This window comes from Phoxinus phoxinus (genome assembly GCF_949152265.1).
Source record: "Phoxinus phoxinus genome assembly, chromosome: 16".
Classification (NCBI taxonomy): domain Eukaryota; kingdom Metazoa; phylum Chordata; class Actinopteri; order Cypriniformes; family Leuciscidae; genus Phoxinus; species Phoxinus phoxinus.
Window position 1 is genome coordinate 12,825,365 of NC_136891.1, and position 15,820 is coordinate 12,841,184.

General features: G+C 43.2%; 1 protein-coding gene across 1 annotated transcript; it reads right to left on the minus strand.

Moving 5' to 3' along the window:
- Positions 1-885: 885 nt before the first annotated feature.
- LOC306983550 (uncharacterized protein) lies at positions 886-12,383 on the minus strand. Its single transcript, XM_079584056.1, has 10 exons — positions 12,042-12,383; positions 11,314-11,509; positions 10,915-11,191; positions 4,242-4,422; positions 4,073-4,149; positions 3,655-3,835; positions 3,139-3,387; positions 2,752-2,923; positions 2,515-2,663; positions 886-1,822 (listed from the first exon to the last, which is right to left on the minus strand). Exons 1-10 carry the CDS (start codon positions 12,361-12,363, stop codon positions 1,644-1,646), a joined length of 1,983 nt encoding a protein of 660 aa, XP_079440182.1. The 5' UTR covers positions 12,364-12,383; the 3' UTR covers positions 886-1,643.
- Between the last annotated feature and the right edge of the window lie 3,437 nt (positions 12,384-15,820).

The following is a 15,820-nucleotide window of genomic DNA, read 5'->3' on the forward strand; positions in this document are numbered from 1 at the left end:
TTAACCCTATAGAAAATCTCTGGGGTATTGTGAAGAGGAAGATGTGATACGCCAGACCCAACAATGCAGAAGAGCTGAAGGCCGCTATCAGAGCAACCTGGGCTCTCATAACACCTGAGCAGCGCCACAGACTGACCGACTCCATCACGCCGCATTGCTGCAGTAATTCAGGCAAAAGGAGCCGCAACTAAGTATTGAGTGCTGTACATGCTCATACTTTTCAGTTGGCACTTTTCATTTCTAAAAATCCTTTTTTTGTATTGGTTTTAAGTAATATTCTAATTTTCTGAGATACTGAATTTGGGATTTTCATTAGTTGTCAATTATAATCATCAAAATTAAAAGAAATAAACATTTGAAATATATCAGTCTGTGTGTAATGAATTAATATAATATACAAGTTAAATTTTTTGAATGGAATTACAGAATTAAATCAACTTTTTCATGATATTCTAATTATATGACCAGCACCTGTAAACAATGAAAAAACAGTCTTGAGGCGGTACGGAGTTCCCTTTCATAGTGGAAATCAACACTGCATTTTGGATTGACGCTATGGGGAACGGCATAATCAGCGTGACCGGTGTCTGAAGCACGGGTGTAAACACACCAATAAATCATTGGCAGAAAATTAAGTACACATCATCAACCTTTGTCTTCAGGAGACGCACACGTAAGACGATCACTACTGGTGAAGCACATTCGACCGAGGAAGCTGGATGATCATTATGATGCACTTGTGAGACTGACTGAAAAAGACTGGTATGCTTTGTTTGTCCTCGATTCTCACCTGAGGGATAGTAGTCAGCACAGTCCATTTAAAGTTTCCAGACATTAAATAATATATTGCTGTCAATTTAGAATGAAATGAAGAGACATTTTATAGAATATTTTAGAATCTCTCTTTTAAAGATTATACATATACAATTTCTGTAAAACACTCTTATTTGGTGTTGTGGTATGAATAATAAAAGAAACTTATGCGCTTAACTGCATCAGTAATCATACAGACAGCACATGTTTGCAGGCTAGAATGACATTTACAATTGCTCTCAATTATTTAGCAGATGCTTTTATCCTGAGACTCTGACAGTATATTTTGTCAAGTTTATTCTCACACAACTGTCGCTTGTTTCCTGTGCCTCTTCTCATAGCCTGTGTTTATCCTGCACTTTAAATGCCAAGCTGTGCATGACTGCATCTTCTCTACTGTAATGACCAAAGAAAGCCTGATCCCATAGAGCACTGAACGCCGGGCCACTAAACTAGTGTGTGTTTCTCACACACTACCAATGTGTGTTTTACATAAGAAGGTTTCTTTCTGAAGGCTAGCACCCTAGCACCCTGGGTTACTAACAACGTTAGCATAAGTTGTACAGGTGTAACAAGACGGGAACAGCTTTATGAATGTTAACATGTATATGAAACACTGAAAGTACACAAAACCATCTTTAAAAAAAAAAAACTTTAATCGTCATAAAGTCTTGTATGCACGTTTTTTAACAACGTTAGAATTGACCAAACCAGCAGTCCTGATTCTGTCTTCACTGTGCTCAGCCGTTACAGATATCTGGCCAACAGAAGCTTAGTAAGCTGGGTTTGGTAGTGCTACGTGTACGCCGGGAGTTCCTGACGCTCAGGATTCAGACCAGCCCTTGATTGAACCTTGACACATATGAGGCTATCACTTCCATCTTGTCTGGCTTTTCAGATTGGGCAGAGAGATCGTCAGGGATGGGGATCTTCTGCACCTCGGCCTCATATGGACCAGGGTCCTCAGACACCTTCTCAAAGATGAGGTCCATCAGTTCATCCACATAATCTGTAATAAAAAATAAAAAAACGTGACTACATACTTCTTGCAATTGACCCTTCGCAGGGAGTTTGATTGACAGGCGATCTGACCAATCATCATCCGCCCAAACCGCCATTTTGTCCGACAAAGCAGTCAGGAGAGTTAGTAGATTAACGTTGGAGGATTTGAACTTGAAAAGTGGAGTGTACTGACGCCTTTCCGCGGTTAAAACAACATTCCTTCTGATGTTCATTCATGTTTATTTGATGCTATAAATTAACTAGAAGGAAGAGATGATCAGTTCACGAGCAGTTTTAACTGAGGCTCTACAGCGATCTGTCAGACACATTAAAGAGCCACAAAACAGTATTTATTGTTTAAATTTCTTTAAAAAAAATTGAAAGTTGAGACTTTGTTTGATAGGACAGACCAGGTTCCTTTGGATGTCTGTCAGCGCATTGTCAGTGTCCTCTCTGCTCCGCGATGTGTTTTTCACTGCGTGAGAACATGGTGTGGCATGAGGGCGGAGTAGCTGGTCGGACATAGCAACAGTAACTAGGGGGGCAGGTCTTTGCAAACGATCATTTGGTTAATGCCCAAGTAGGCCTTTTGTACATTTAAATACAGTGCATTTTATATTATTCACATGTTGTACAAGGTCTCTTTGCACGTTTTCTTGGCTTGGTTTGGTTTTTACAATAACAGCTTGTAAAACTTACCGTACGTTGGATCTACTTTCACTGGCTTCATGGAAAATTCCCCCTTCTTGGACTTGGGTAAGTTCAATCTGTATAGCAGCTCACCGGTTGATGATGTTGCTTGGGGGCGCCCAGCATTTTCGTTGAAGTGCATGGCAGCCAGGTAGAGTCTTAGGAAGAAAAATAATACTCGTGTAACTTGAATACAATGTATGAATTGAATTCATTTCAGTCCGGCAACAATGATGGTGTATGTACCTGCACAACGTTCCAAGAAAAGGAAATATTGCGTTCTTAGGCACAAAGTGTAAAATACTGCTGTGAAAATCCTCCAGCGACGAGGTCAGGTGGTGAGGGCTCATCTTCTCCACATCTTTTAAGATCCTCTTATTGGTCAAAGCCTTCTCTACTTTGATGAAGGCCTCTGTTCCTATGAAAACATCAGTAATACCACATATTAAATGTGTTGAACACAGAATCACTGTAAATATGAGTAAGTGGTAATGGTTAAAAACGTTCCCATCATCTAGAAATCTACATGCACAACCAGACAAAAGTTTGGAAAATTATGATAGTGTGTATAGTCTCTGTATGAAGAGGGTCCACTCAACCTTTACATTTCAACTAGTAATTGGGCAAACGCACCTGCTTTCAACCATTTGCTTTTGTCCCTTGATGTCCGTGGTGCGTGCAAACACTGGGGGAAAGCAGGGTCTTCGTGGACGTGGACATCTCGGATATGGTTTAGGATAGATGTCCACTTTGCCAGCCTCTCTGGCCCAGATGTTGATGAAGCTGCGGTCCAGTACATATGGTTTTTTATACTATGAATCCACTTCTTCAGTGTGTCACAGTCCTTGTTCTTTGATATCAGAACCAACTTTTTGGACAGTCCTAACAATACAAAAAGTGTATTTCAGTTATGCAAATATACATTGTATATGAAATACAATTTTAATTACCAAAGTTCCTCTAATATTGTAAAAAATGTACATTTACCACTCATTACATGTTTCTGTTTTGATAATAATGGACAACACACGTCTGTGATCATTTACGATACTATGTCATCAACCAAACAAATTTTTCACAGGTGAACAGGGACCCTCTTGTACGGGTGTTGTTCCCCTTATTAAAAAAAAAAGAAAGAGGACAGCATACCCTTTTCTATACGCCAAACATCGCAGTAGTGCTTGATCCGGGTCTCCTTCAGGAATTTCTGAATCTGAGGATGACGGTCGGTCACAATACTATTCAAAGTAACACCACGTTCCTCCAACAGAGCAAGGCTTCTCTTCAGACCCTCCATCTCCATATGGCACCTCCCAGCAACTTCATTTCTCTGATATAAAAGAAAGAAGAAAAGCGTAGTTCGCCATGTTAGCAAAACAGTCAGGAATTTCAGTGCCATCTCTTCAATTACATTCTTTCAATTATTTAATTCATGACATTTTTACCCATCTCAATGTATTCAGTTTTGATAGAAGCAACTCCCATGCACACCCGAACTGCTCCCCCTTACTACCAACGGCACCGCTATTTCTCCTCTTATATCCCTCCCTGCTGACCCTCCGCTCACCTGAACCAGCTGAAGATCAATGATCATGTTGTTCCGCAGGTCCATCATCGTGTAGCTGCCATATTTTGCAGAATGACCTTTGCAAATAAAATAAATCTGTTAATTTTACAAGTGTAAAGAGCTGCTTTCCCGTTATTATACACTGACACACACACTCAGAAATACACACCTGGCGAGTCAGGCCTCATGTGACCAGCTAGGATGACGTTCTGCTGTTGGCGAATGAGCTGCTCCAGCGCGCCATCCTGCATCGTCCTCCACCTGTACACGACGGCAGGCTCGACGAATCTCCGCGTAAGTCTGCGAAAGGTGGTGTACTTGTACAGCTGCAGATTCATTGCCTGGAAGATCTGAGGTCAGACAGGAGAAGAGGATAAGATATATTCATCAACACCATGATCTGTATAAAATATTAGTGGTGCGGGAAAAAATCCCCTCCTTGAACTGCCACCTTAACGTGGTGGAGGGGTTTGAGTACCCGAATGACCCTAGGAGCTATGTTGTCCGGGGCTATATGCCCCTGGTAGGGTCTCCCAAGGCAAACAGGTCCTAGGCGACGGGTCAGACTAAGAGCAGTTCAAAAACCCTTTATGAAGAAAAATACATCGAGGAACGTGACGTCGCCCGGTATGGCGCAGCCGGGGTCCCACCCTGGAGCCAGGCCCGGGGTTGGGGCTCGTATGCGAGCGCCTGGTGGCCGGGCCTCCCCCCACGGGGTCCGGCCGGGCTCAGCCCGAAGGAGCGACGTGGGGCCGCCTTCCCGTGGGGTCACCACCTGCAGGAGGGGCCGTAAGGGGCCGGTGCTTAGAGGATCGGGCGGCAGTCGAAGGCGGGGGCCTCGACAACCCGACCCCTGGACACGGAAACTAGCTCTAGGGACGTGGAACGTCACCTCGCTGGTGGGGAAGGAGCCTGAGATCGTGCGTGAGGTTGAGAGGTTCCAACTAGAGATAGTTGGAATCACCTCTACGCATGGCTTAGGCTCTGGAACCACACTCCTTGAGAGAGGATGGACTCTTCACCACTCTGGAGTTGCCCATGGTGAGAGGCGGCGGGCTGGTGTGGGTTTGCTCATAGCCCCCCGACTCAGCCGCCATGTGTTGGAGTTTACCCCGGTGAACGAGAGGGTCGTTTCCCTGCGCCTACGGGTTGGGGATAGGTCTCTCACTGTCGTGTGTGCCTACGGGCCAAACGGCAGTGCAGAGTACCCGGCCTTCTTGGAGTCTCTGGGAGGGGTGCTGGAAAGTGCTCCGACTGGGGACTCCGTCGTTCTACTGGGGGACTTCAACGCCCACGTGGGCAACGACAGTGTTACCTGGAGGGGCGTGATTGGGATGAACGGCCCCCCTGATCTGAACCCGAGCGGTGTTCAGTTATTGGACTTCTGTGCTAATCACAGTTTGTCCATAACGAACACCATGTTCAAGCATAAGGGTGTCCATCAGTACACGTGGCACCAGGACACCCTAGGCCGTAGGTCGATGATCGACTTTGTGGTCGTTTCATCTGACCTGCGGCCGTATGTCTTGGACACTCGGGTAAAGAGAGGGGCGGAGCTGTCAACTGATCACCACCTGGTGGTGAGTTGGATCCGATGGCGGAAGAGGAAGCTGGACAGACTCGGCAGACCCAAGCGTACTGTAAGGGTCTGCTGGGAACGTTTGGCCGAGTCTCCTGTCAGAGAGATCTTCAACTCCCACCTCCGGCGGAGCTTCGACCGGATCCCGAGGGAGGCTGGAGATATTGAGTCCGAGTGGACCATGTTCTCCACCTCCATTGTCGAAGCGGCCGCTCGGAGCTGTGGCCGTAAGGTCTCCGGTGCCTGTCGAGGCGGCAATCCCCGAACCCGGTGGTGGACACCGGAAGTAAAGGATACCGTCAAGCTGAAGAAGGAGTCCTATCTGGCCTGGTTGGCTTGTGGGACTCCTGAGGCAGCTGACGGGTACCGGCAGGCCAAGCGAACTGCAGCCCGGGTGGTTGTGGAGGAAAAAACTCGGGCCTGGGAGGAGTTCGGTGAGGCCATGGAAAAGGACTATCGGCTGGCCTCGAAGAGATTCTGGCAAACCGTCCGGCGACTCAGGAGAGGGAAGCAGTGCCCCACCAACGCTGTTTACAGTGGAGGTGGGCAGCTGTTGACCTCAACTGGGGATGTTGTCGGACGGTGGAAGGAATACTTCGACGATCTCCTCAATCCTGCTGTCACGTCTTCCATGGAGGAAGCAGAGGCTGAGGTCTCAGAGGTGGACTCGTCCATCACCCAAGCTGAAGTCACCGGGGTAGTCAAAAAACTCCTCGGTGGCAAGGCACCGGGGGTGGATGAGATCCGCCCTGAGTACCTCACGTCTCTGGATGTTGCGGGGCTGTCTTGGCTGACACGCCTCTGCAGCATCGCGTGGCAGTCGGGGACAGTGCCTCTGGGATGGCAGACCGGGGTGGTGGTCCCTCTTTTTAAGAAGGGGGACCGGAGGGTGTGTTCCAACTACAGGGGGATCACACTTCTCAGCCTCCCCAGAAAGTCTATGCCAGGGTACTGGAGAGGAGAATACGGCCGATAGTAGAACCTCGGATTCAGGAGGAACAGTGCGGTTTTCATCCGGGCCGTGGAACACTGGACCAGCTCTATACCCTCTACCGGGTGCTGGAGGGTTCATGGGAGTTTGCCCAACCAATCCACATGTGCTTTGTGGATTTGGAGAAGGCATTCGACTGTGTCCCTCGTGGCGGCCTGTGGAGGGTGCTCCGGGAGTATGGGGTCCGGGGTCCTTTGCTAAGGGCTGTCCGGTCCCTGTACGATCGAAGCAGGAGCTTGGTTCGCATTGCCGGCAGTAAGTCAGACTTCTTCCCGGTGCATGTTGGACTCCGGCAGTGCTGCCCTTTGTCGCCGGTTCTGTTCATAATTTTTATGGACACAATTTCTAGGCGCAGCCAGGGGCCGGAGGGTGTCTGGTTTGGGAACAACACGATTTCGTCTCTGCTCTTTGCAGATGATGTTGTCGTGTTGGCCACATCAGACCAGGACCTTCAGCATGCACTGGGACGGTTTGCAGCCGAGTGTGAAGCGGCTGGGATGAGAATCAGCACCTCCAAATCCGAGGCCATGGCTTGCCTACTTCAGGTTGGTGGAGAGTTCCTGCCTCAAGTGGAGGAGTTCAAGTATCTTGGGGTCTTGTTCACGAGTGAGGGAAGGATGGAACGGGAGATTGACAGACGGATCGGTGCAGCTTCAGCAGTAATGCGGTCGATGTACCGGTCTGTCGTGGTGAAGAAAGAGCTGAGCCGCAAGGCGAAGCTCTCGATTTACCGGTCAATCTACGTTCCTACTCTCACCTATGGTCATGAGCTTTGGGTCATGACCGAAAGGACAAGATCCCGGATACAGGCGGCCGAAATGAGCTTTCTCCGCAGGGTGGCTGGGCGATCCCTTAGAGATAGGGTGAGGAGCTCGGTCACTCGGGAGGAGCTCAGAGTAGAGCCGCTGCTCCTCCACATCGAGAGGGGTCAGCTGAGGTGGCTCGGGCATCTGTTCCGGATGCCTCCTGGACGCCTTCCCTGGAAGGTGTTCCAGGCACGTCCCACCGGGAGGAGACCCCGGGGAAGACCTAGGACACGCTGGAGAGATTATGTCTCTCGGCTGGCCTGGGAACGCCTCGGTGTCCCCCCGGAAGAGCTAGAGGAAGTGGCTAGGGAAAGGGAAGTCTGGGCATCTCTGCTTAGACTGCTGCCCCCGCGACCCGGCCCCGGATAAGCGGAAGAAGATGGATGGATGGATGGATGGAAAAAATCTATTCATATATGATTCGCAATTAATTTTCTATTCACAAATTTCAAAAATCGCTTTTCTAAAGTGTTGCACTTCTTTAACTTCGCAGTACTACTTTAAGTTACTTTACAATTATTAAGGTTAATCACAATAAGCCGTGGAATTATGTCAAAATGCACATCGTGGACTGTGGAGTATTCGATGTAAACAGAGTCTGTTATGTCCTAAGGTTATGTCCTACGAAAACAAAAACAAATGGGAGAGAAAAGGATGTGTAACTATATCTGTGCATTCATTTTTAAAGTGACAGCAGCCTCATAAACTGTTGCCATACGTTTCATTCACTTTAATTAAAAAAAATGTTTTAATCTTCACTATGAATCAATTTATATTGAATTAATACAGTGAAGATTATACATTATGTTTAATTTTTTACATTTGATTATTCAATGTTGGTAGTAGTGCAGTTAAATAAACCTATGCTACGGTACCTGAAAAACCTAAAGTTTATTTAATTAGTTTATTTTTTTCTATTGTATTTGTCCTATTGTTTGTAATTTGCTTCTTTGTTTCAATTTTTAATATATAAAAATAAAAGCTTTATTACAGAAGACCGTGTGATATGATTGTAGTCAGCTTAAAGGACATTTGTTTTATAATATTGGGTTGACTAAAACGGGAAGAAAAACTAAATAAATGTCAAGGTTCACATTTAATTCAGTGGGATTTCTTTCTTCTAGAACTATTAAACTGTCTACCGCAGTCAAATAAGAAAAGTAACACAAACAGTAAACTACAATCAAATCTATGCACATATCGAGTCGTGACCTCAAGAATCGAGAATTTGAAACGAATCCTGAGGTACCAAAAGATTCCCACCCCTATAAAATACAGCAACATTATTCTGCTGCAATATGCTGCAAGTCTTCGTTGCTTAAATCTTGGCTCTCTGTCTCCATGTGTTAAACCATTTGTGAAGAATTTGGGCGTGACGTTCGATAAAGCCCTTAAATTTGACAAACAGATTAATATAGTAGTCAAGACCAGTTTTTTCATCTGAGAGTCCTAGCCAAAGTTAAACCATTTCTCTCTTTCAAAGATCTTGAAAAGGTGATACATGCCTTTATTTCAACAAGGCTCGATTACTGCAATTCTCTGTATTTGGGCATTAACCGTGCACCACTTATCTGCTTGCAAATGGTACAGAATGCAGCTGCTAGGCTCCTTACTGGGGTGTGCAAAGTCTGCAAACTGAATCATATTACTCAGGTTCTGAAGTCTCTGCACTGGCTCCCTATTTGTTACAGAATTGATTTTAAAGTAGTGATGTTGGTTTTTAAATCCTTGAATGGATTGGCCCTTGTATATATGACTGATCTTCTATCCAGTCACAACTCCGGAAGGTCTCTTAGGTCATCCAACCAGAGACTGTTAACTGTTCCGCGGAGTCGCGGGGAGGAGAGAGGAGATCGACCTTTTGCCGTCGCTGCACCAAAACTTCGGAACAGCCTCCCTGTCCCCATTAGAACTGCTTCTTCACTGCTTGAGTTTAAAGCAAAACTTAAAACATATTTTTTTTCTTTGGCTTATAACTGTAGTTGATTTGTGCTGTGTTTGGTCTGTTTTGTATTTCGTTTGTAATCTACATTGTACGGAATGTGGAATGCTGATGATGTCTGATGTACAGCACATTGGTCAACAATTGTTGTTTTTAGTGGTGCTATATAAATAAATCTGAGTTGAGTTGAGTATTCGGTATGTAGCGGCAACCTGTGGCCGCTGAGAGGCTAAGCAGCAGGAAAGATCCGTGACGTGTTTCCATGCATTTAAAATTCAAGAACGTTTATTGACATGATGTAACAGACAATCCACACGCAAAACAATTGATGATGAGAAAGTAGCCTACTGTATCAATGTACAAAACGTTTAAACGGTCAACAGAGAGTGAGCACTCCTCGCTACTCACCCCCTCTCTACACAATGTGAACAAAACAGGAAACACTACCAAGTAAATACCCACCTGTACCCCTGTGACCAAACCACCTGGTACGCGGCAAATACAAATTATACAACGGATAGTTCCGGTCCTTGACTCTGATTGGTTGAGCCGCGTTCGAAGCCATTGTAAATTACTCAACAAACACACCTGTGAGCATATTACATTAGTGTTAGGCCGTGTGTCCACCAAAGCGGGTTTTTTTTCACGCCTCTTTTTTTTTCAATGGGAGCGCCGCATTTTTAAAACGGCATGAGCGTAACGAGGCGCTGAGCGTCTTTTTCACGCTGAAGCGCTAAGCGTTCACCTTTTTTACAAATCGTCTTGAGTTGAAGAATGTTCAACTTTGGGTAAAACGCAGCGCTCATCACAGTCACTTTTTACCCAACCGTCCAATCACAGTGGAGGAGGGGCGGGACTAATACCACACCGACCAACCACCACATTCTGCTTGTACAAAGTCAACAGATGACAACAATAAAGCATAATAACGGAACAAAATAATTTAAAACAAGAGCCAGAGAAAATACGTTACATTGTATCAACATTTTAATATAGAATCAACACAGAAACAAAATGTGTGAAATTAGATCCTAGTAACACTTTCGCAGATATTCTGTTTAATAAGCAAAGTGTCTCAACTGAAAAAATGCTGTGCTGCCAAAACGCTCCCAAGCGCCCATAGCGGTCACACGGCCTAACTGCGCAACTGCTGTTTGTGATGCTTGGTTTCTGCATGTGTTGCTTAGCAACCTCTTTGGAACTATATTGCTTGGCGGAGGAATAAATGTTTTTTTTTTTGTTGCTGGTGTTTATTTTATGAATAAAATAAATATTAAATGTAATATTTTTATGGAGTAACCATTTTATAAAAGCAATAAGCCCCTTGAAGCCGTGTTTTACAGTAGATGTAGAAAAGTAAGGGGGTTTTAGGCACTCCGCTCCGCTCTAACAACGCCCCTTAGCTGTTTTACATCCACTGTAAAACACGGCTTCAAAGGGCTTATTGCTTTTATAAAACACAAAAAATTTCTGCACTTACGGTGCATTGAAATATTCAATACACAGTTGAGTGTTTGTCATTACCTTTTGGAGTGTGAAGAAAGAGGCACCTGAAGTGTAAACTGCGGCAGTGAGCTGGAGGTTCCCGGCAGGAATGGACCCAATGATCGGTTGACTGCTCCACGTCCGGGAGAAAGCACAATGTGTGCAGTTCTGCTCCACTCTGAGGAACGTGCCCATGGTCCTGGTCTTTGGGCTCGAAGCGCGCCCACACCTCGGGCACACCTCGAACAGCTCCAGTAGACACTTCTCATACACAATGTACTTTGATATCTTGTGGATCGGACTGGACGGTTCCGTTCTATCAGAACAGAAAACATTTCACAGGAAAATAATCAATTCACACTCTGCTCGAGCTGAAATTAATAGAAGATTTGTAGGATTTTTATCCTAAATGATTATGACAAATATCATGTAACTCACGTCACATCTGTGGTTGAAGTGAGCGAGTGTAGAGGATCATAAGTGACATCATGTGGATCTTCAACGATCATAGACGAGCCCCGTTCAGAAAGCTCGTCCTCCTCGTCCAGGTCCAAGCGGGGTCTCTTGCGTGACGGTCCTGAAGCTCTGCCCGCTGAGGTGTCGCCGCCAACATCGGTGCAGGACACAGCGCCACCTTTGATCGTTCAAAACAGGCATTCAGTGTCATCTTAGGAATTGCAAATTAAAATAAAGGAGGAGCCATTTCAACTTACTACAGCTGACTCATAAAGAATGACAACAGTAATCGCATACATAAACTAACTGCAGGAAAACATAATAATACATTGAATTTATAATACAATAAAAAATGTTTTTAAAAACTAAAAAAGACGCATCTATTTTGCCATCATTTGACTCAATATTAACACTTACTATTCTCTCTCTCTCTCTCTATATATATATATATATATATGCACACACAAATACATAATTTGTATTGTTGCTTTGACTGCTTTTATTGCTCTCCTCATTAGTAAGTCGCTTAGGATAAGCGTTAGATAAGATGGATAAATAAGCCCACAACATTTGCGGTAGGGAAGTTCGGTCTGGACTGATCCGTTGTGGAGCAACTATGCTCGAACCAGAGCTGTTCGGACCAATCAAATTGTCAGGGCGGGCTTTATACGATGATGGACAGATCAACAGTAACGTAATCATCACGTCACCGAAGAGCGCTTGGGTCGAATCCTCCCGGTGTCTTTCCTCAGATGCGCGCGCTTCTTTAGCCTGGGCTCCTTCGTCGTCTGCCCACTTTTTAAACACGGGCATGTCGCGTTCCAGCCGTGTTATCAAGTTCTGACAGGACCGACAAATGCGATAAGATTTGTTTGCTGTATTGTCGAGGTCTAATCCTAAACGGAGAACTTGTTCGTATGTGCTTTCACCTTTACTATTTCTCTCAAAAATGACGATCGTGTTGGAAAGTACTCTGTGTAACCTTAAATTCTTTTTACAACACCGGCAAAGATCGTTTACACTCATTATCATCTTCTTCTTCTTCCAGCGTGCGTGCAGTTGAGTTTTGTTGACAACTATACGTCGCTCAACACACGTCACTTACTCCGTTGCTCTGATTGGTTGTAGGTCTATCCAATTGAGTGCAGAGGCGTCTTCTTTCCAGGTTCGGTTGAAACACGCCCCATAATCGCAGAGCAGTATCAGACTCATATTTTTATATATATAATATATTTATTATATTTTTTTTTATTGAATACACAATCTGAATACAACAAAATGGCACAAAACAGTTATTATACAAAGAAAATGCAGGAGTGGAAGGCTCAACACTAGTAAAGAATAAAAAAATAAAAAAATAATAGATAAGAAAAATACATTAAAACAGGTTATACAATACTAACAAATTATACTATTTTATTGCACCTCGATTTTCCATTTCAGAGAGGGCATCTGAAAAGTATTTTAACTAGTTTCTGAATACAATAAACAAAGGAGGGGATTTAAAAAAATCTACATTTATGTATAAAGTAACCTACAACAATCATTGGTTATCCCATTCATTATATTTTGTAAGGTGAAGGTGAAACCGTCAGCCACCACATCTTTTTCTGTCAGCCAGTCCTGTAATGTTCTCCACAAGGATTTAGAGAAGTTACGGTAACACTTTAAACTACGGATCCTTCGTTAATGAATAACTACACAGGAACAAATGAGTAACACAATGTTAACAATCTAGTAACTACAGTTGACTAACAAGTAACTCTGATTAACGAATTAGTCATTAATAGCACACAGATTTAAATGGTATTTCACTATTAACTAATCAATAACTACTATTTTTTTTAATACTTCCCAGAGAACTACTGAATTTTTTACAGATTTAAGTGGTAGTTCACTAATAACTAATCAATAACTACTATTTTTCAATACTTCCCAGAGAAATAATGAAAAAAATGCACAATTCATGCTAAACTTAACTAATGCAGGAAAAATTACTAGCACTAGATTAACATTACTGCTAGATACTGTACACTAATTATAAATATGTAATAGCGTAGCAGACTTATGATTTGGGAAAGCTGTCAATAATTAGCCTATGCACTGCTGTCTTTTAGAGAACTATTCATAAACTAAATACTTTTTAAGAATTGTTTTTATAAATGCACTTGTCTGGAACACTTATCCTGTGGCCGATTTTCCGGCATTCCTCTGGACTGGCTTTGAATAACTAGACTCATCATGGTGAGTACTGGAACATACTGAGTCATCAGCCATCCAAATACCAGTTATTTTATTATTTAACCTACTTCTCAAAAGTGTTTTTATGTATGTCTCTTTGCTCATATGTAGATATATATATAAATATGTGTGTGTATATCCTGTGAATGATTAGATGATTCTACCCTTTTGGGCTGGCTCTTCATTAGTAACTACAGCATGGAATCATGATAACTAGTAATGACTTAATTGTTAATGCATACTTCTATAGGAATTATTAATTATTTGGATCCGTATTCTAAAGTGAAGATCATGTTAACTAACTAGTAATGACTCAAGTGTTACTACATACTTCTACCACTTAAATCTGTAAAAAATTCAGTAGTTCTCTGGGAAGTATTAAAAAAAATAGTAGTTATTGATTAGTTAATAGTGAACTACCACTTAAATCTGTGTGCTATTAATTACTAATTCGTTAATCAGAGTTACTTGTTAGTTAACTGTAGTTACTAGATTGTTAACATTGTGTTACTCATTTGTTCCTGTGTAGTTATTCATTAACGAAGGATCCGTATTTTAAAGTGTTACCGAAGTTACGTGTAAAAAATACATGCTCTGTATCTTCAGAGAGACATTTACAAAGATGACAAGGCATATTTTCAAAATTACATTTTAAATTCAGACATTTATTGGAAGTATATATGTTTCATTCAGTTTCATCGGGGAGAAGCTGGTTTTGTGTTGGTTCTCGCTCCTTTCTAATGGAGGCTATATTGTGCAGAATGGCACATGCAGACACTATCTGTGATGCCTGCTCCGGTGACTCTTCAGCACTGAAGACAGTTGAAACGTGCCTTTAGGATGCCAAAGGTCATCTCTAACTTCACTCTGGTTTTACTGAGGGCCACATTGAAGCGGTTCTGTGGCCCTGTCTGAGGGTCATGATAGGGGGTTATGCTGTAGGTTTTGCTGTCCCAATTCAAAATGAACTGTCCCAAATTTAACTTGCTTTCCTCAAAGTGCTGACACAACACAGACTCACAGAAAGTAGATAATTGTTATATCTGTTAATGTTACTATTAATTTAAAGATTCATCTCACAGAAAATAATAATTTCACATGTTCTCATCATTTCTACCTGAACATTAAGGCTGTGAAAGGACTTTCTATTAACATAATCTGCATCATGTTCTCCTAGAGAAGTGGAGATTGCAACATGTGTGCTATCTATTGCTCCAATGACTCTATATGGAATCCTATCATAAGATTAACAGAATAATATATATATATATTTTTTTATAATTCTTAACATGTACTGTATTGTATAGTACATTTGTGAAATTTGCTTTAAAAAAAAAAAAAAAAAAGTGTTCATGTCACCCTATCAATATATCTTACCGGCAATTTTATAAAAGCCCTCTTTTATGGACATGGTCGATATATGTCCAGGAAACACTAGGACCACCTTGCGAATGGTTCGACAAACCATGTTTTCCCCTAGATTCTGTGCATCACCGACCGTGCAAGTGTGTACCAATTGCAAAAAAACGCAATGCAATACCACTTGCGGTACAGCAGGAGCATGGATTCGACATGTCAAATACTTCATGTGCGGCTCAAGAAGTTCGCAAAGATAAGATATACCTTCCGCGGAAAATCTGTATCTTTCATACAAGTAACTATCAGGAAAGGCAAGGGGATTTTGTTTGTCCCTAAAAACTTTTTCTCTATGAAGTACTCGTCTAACGATTTGCGCTGAGATGTCCACAGGATTTGGAAGAAAATGTGAAGCCATTGCAACCATAGACAGTATATAAGATGGACACAGCGACCCCATAGACTTCAACGGAGAAAAGTGAAGCCCATTTGAAGCACTCACTTCCTGATCGCCAGGCGAACTGCGCAGGCTCAAACTGAGCTTGGTCACGTGAGCAACGTGTCTGACAGTTTTCAGTCTTCTAGTAGCTGTGCGGAGAGAAATCTGAATCATTCCCTTCCGAATCTCGCAGAGACGGAGAGCGTGAGCATTAGCTGTCCATGAGCTAGCAGCAGGATCAACTTTATCACTCTCTGTGGGCTTCTCCCTTCACTTTATCGGACTTAATGCCTCCACGTTCCCCCGATTGCCTGCGAGCTTCTACGCCGGTCTATACGGTAATTTCTCTACAGTGCGACAGAGAGTCGCGTGAGTTATGACGCAATCGTTAGCCTATTTTTACAAAAACGGCTTCTACGGGGCCATAACGTAAGATACAAGGTAATGGAGCCT